Source organism: Malurus melanocephalus, unplaced genomic scaffold, assembly GCF_030028575.1.
Source record: "Malurus melanocephalus ecotype Western Australia unplaced genomic scaffold, MMel_1.1 scaffold_91, whole genome shotgun sequence".
NCBI classification, from domain to species: Eukaryota; Metazoa; Chordata; class Aves; order Passeriformes; family Maluridae; genus Malurus; species Malurus melanocephalus.
In genome coordinates, this window is record NW_026623323.1 from 1944607 (window position 1) to 1946783 (window position 2177).

The 2177-nt window shown below is 62.9% G+C and overlaps 1 protein-coding gene across 1 annotated transcript in view; it reads right to left on the bottom strand.

Annotated features, from left to right (window-relative positions):
* Nucleotides 1–1160, bottom strand: part of JMJD1C (jumonji domain containing 1C) — a 156871-nt gene extending 155711 nt beyond the window's left edge. The window contains exon 1 of the mRNA XM_057368403.1: nucleotides 1005–1160. Coding sequence (XP_057224386.1) covers nucleotides 1005–1145 — 141 coding nt within the window. The 5' untranslated portion in view covers nucleotides 1146–1160. The remainder of the gene's footprint in view (nucleotides 1–1004) is intronic.
* Nucleotides 1161–2177: the final 1017 nt, after the last annotated feature.

Sequence of the window (2177 nt, forward strand, 5' to 3'; positions counted from 1 at the left end):
CACCCAACAAAACATGCCAAAAAAAACCACCAAGAAAACAACTCAGAATATAGTAAAAAAGTAGCATCTCAAGGGCCACCTTCTGTTTCTGAAACAAAGCTTGAAGTCTGGGACGAATGCAAACAAGAGYTCTTAATTTTGTGATTCACACTTCTGGAACTAAGCAATCGATAATCTCCAACACCAGGCAATTGTTTGCCTGATGAGTTTGTAAAAAAGGCAACATTCCACCCCGATCCGTGTCGGACTGTGAACGCCGCCCCCTTGCCAGCAGCAATATGGATTGCCCAGCGCAGTCCGGTGATTCCTTTTTTCAGCCTACGTAATGCCCATTTACATAGTCGTGATATTTTTAAATRTGCTTTCAGAAGCATTAAATAACATAAAAACATGGAAGGAGACAACTACAGCGGTAACACAGCACTCCTGTGACTGCGGAATTCACGAAGAAAATAACGACCAAGTCCGGRGAGCACAATAAAACTCCATTTTACAGATTATGCATTCAGAACACCAACCCAAGGAAATCCTGGCCGTGTTTCCCCCCCCACAGCGAGAGTGTGTCTGAGCACAACAGAGCATATCCTGGCTCCTTCGCTAACCTCCACGCACATTCCTACACCCTTTAGGAAAACACTGACAGCGGACATGAAAGGAAGGGAAACAATGACATTCTTTTAATAACGTTCACCAGCGCGTTGGACCCAGTCGGACAGTGCTACGCGGCGGCAGTTTCTGCATTCCCCTGGATCAGCCGCATTCTCCCCTGCTGCTCCAGGGGCAGCCCGATTGTCCCTCGGTGGCCAGGCCAGGCACCGGCCCTCTCCCACCGCCGCCGCACGTCCGGAGCACGGAGGGGCCGCACACACCGTGGGGAACCGCGCCTGGCGCCGGCCGCGACCCCCGGCTCCACGTCACCCTGCCCGGCCGGCTGCGGGGCTGTGTCACGCCGGGCCCGCCGACCCCGCCGCAGCCCCCGGCTCGGCCCGAGCCGCGGCTCTTACCGCCAGCTCGGGGCTGTGCGAGTCCCGCTGGGACACGGCGCGGATGACCCCGGCCCGCCAGCACCCGCTCTCCGGCGGCTCCTCGCCGCCGAGGCACAGGAACCGCTTCCCCACCAGCTCCGGCCGCGTCTCCACCGCCATGGCCGCCGCCGCCGCGCAGGCACCGCACCAGCCGCCGAGCCCGCTGCTCTAGGGGCCGCGCATGGCGGGCGCGGGGCGGGAACGGGCGCGGGGCTCTCGGCTCACAGCGGCGGAGGGTCGGGGCCCCTCGGCCGCGCCGCCGCCGCCACAGCCCGACACAAACAGCGAGCGAGGGGCGGGGGCGGGCCGGGGGCGCGCGCTCCCTCCCTCACCGCCTCCCTCCCTCTCTCCCTCCCTCCCGCGCGCGCCCGCCCGCCGCGCTGCGGCCCCGACCACTCCGCCCACGCAGCCCCACTGCCATGGAGACCGGCGCCGCGCGACGTCTCCCTCCGCCAGGCAGCGCGGGGCGAGCGCGGCCAAGAGTCCGCGGCCACTGAGGCGGCACCGGGACCCCGCGGGGACTCGTCCCGATGTGCCCTGCCCAGCCCCGGCCGGGGCASTACGGCCCTCACCTGCCGCCCCGAGAGCAGCCCCGCGGTGATCTGACGTTGGCGGGGTACCCGTCCCCTGCCCTGCGGTGGCGCGGCGGGAGCTCGGGCGCAGCCTCCGCGGGGTATTGGCGCTGGTGGAAGAAGCGTCTGTCCGCCCTCCGTGGGCTCGCCCACACCCTGCTTGAGGCGCACCCCTCCGAGAGCTCATTAATGTACATAAATGTCTGAAGGCGGGGTACCGGGCAGATGGAACCAGGCTCTGCCCGGGGKCACCAGGCAATAGGACACGAAGCAACAGGCATGTTGTTGCTGTGATGCACTGGAAGTTCCATCAGAACRGGAGGTAAAACTTCTTCACTCTGCAAGTGACACTGGAACAGATTGTCCAGAGGGACTGTGGAGTCTCCCTCACTGGAGATGTTCAAGAGCTGTCAGGACACAATGCTGTGCCATGTCGTCGAGCACAGCCCTGCTAAGCAGGGAAGTTGGACCAGATGCCCCGCTGCGGTCCCTTTGAGTCTGATCCATCTTGTGAGAGCCCAGGCTGGGAAGGGCATCCCAAGAACCCAATGCACTGATATCTCTGCCTTCCAGAGTTTGG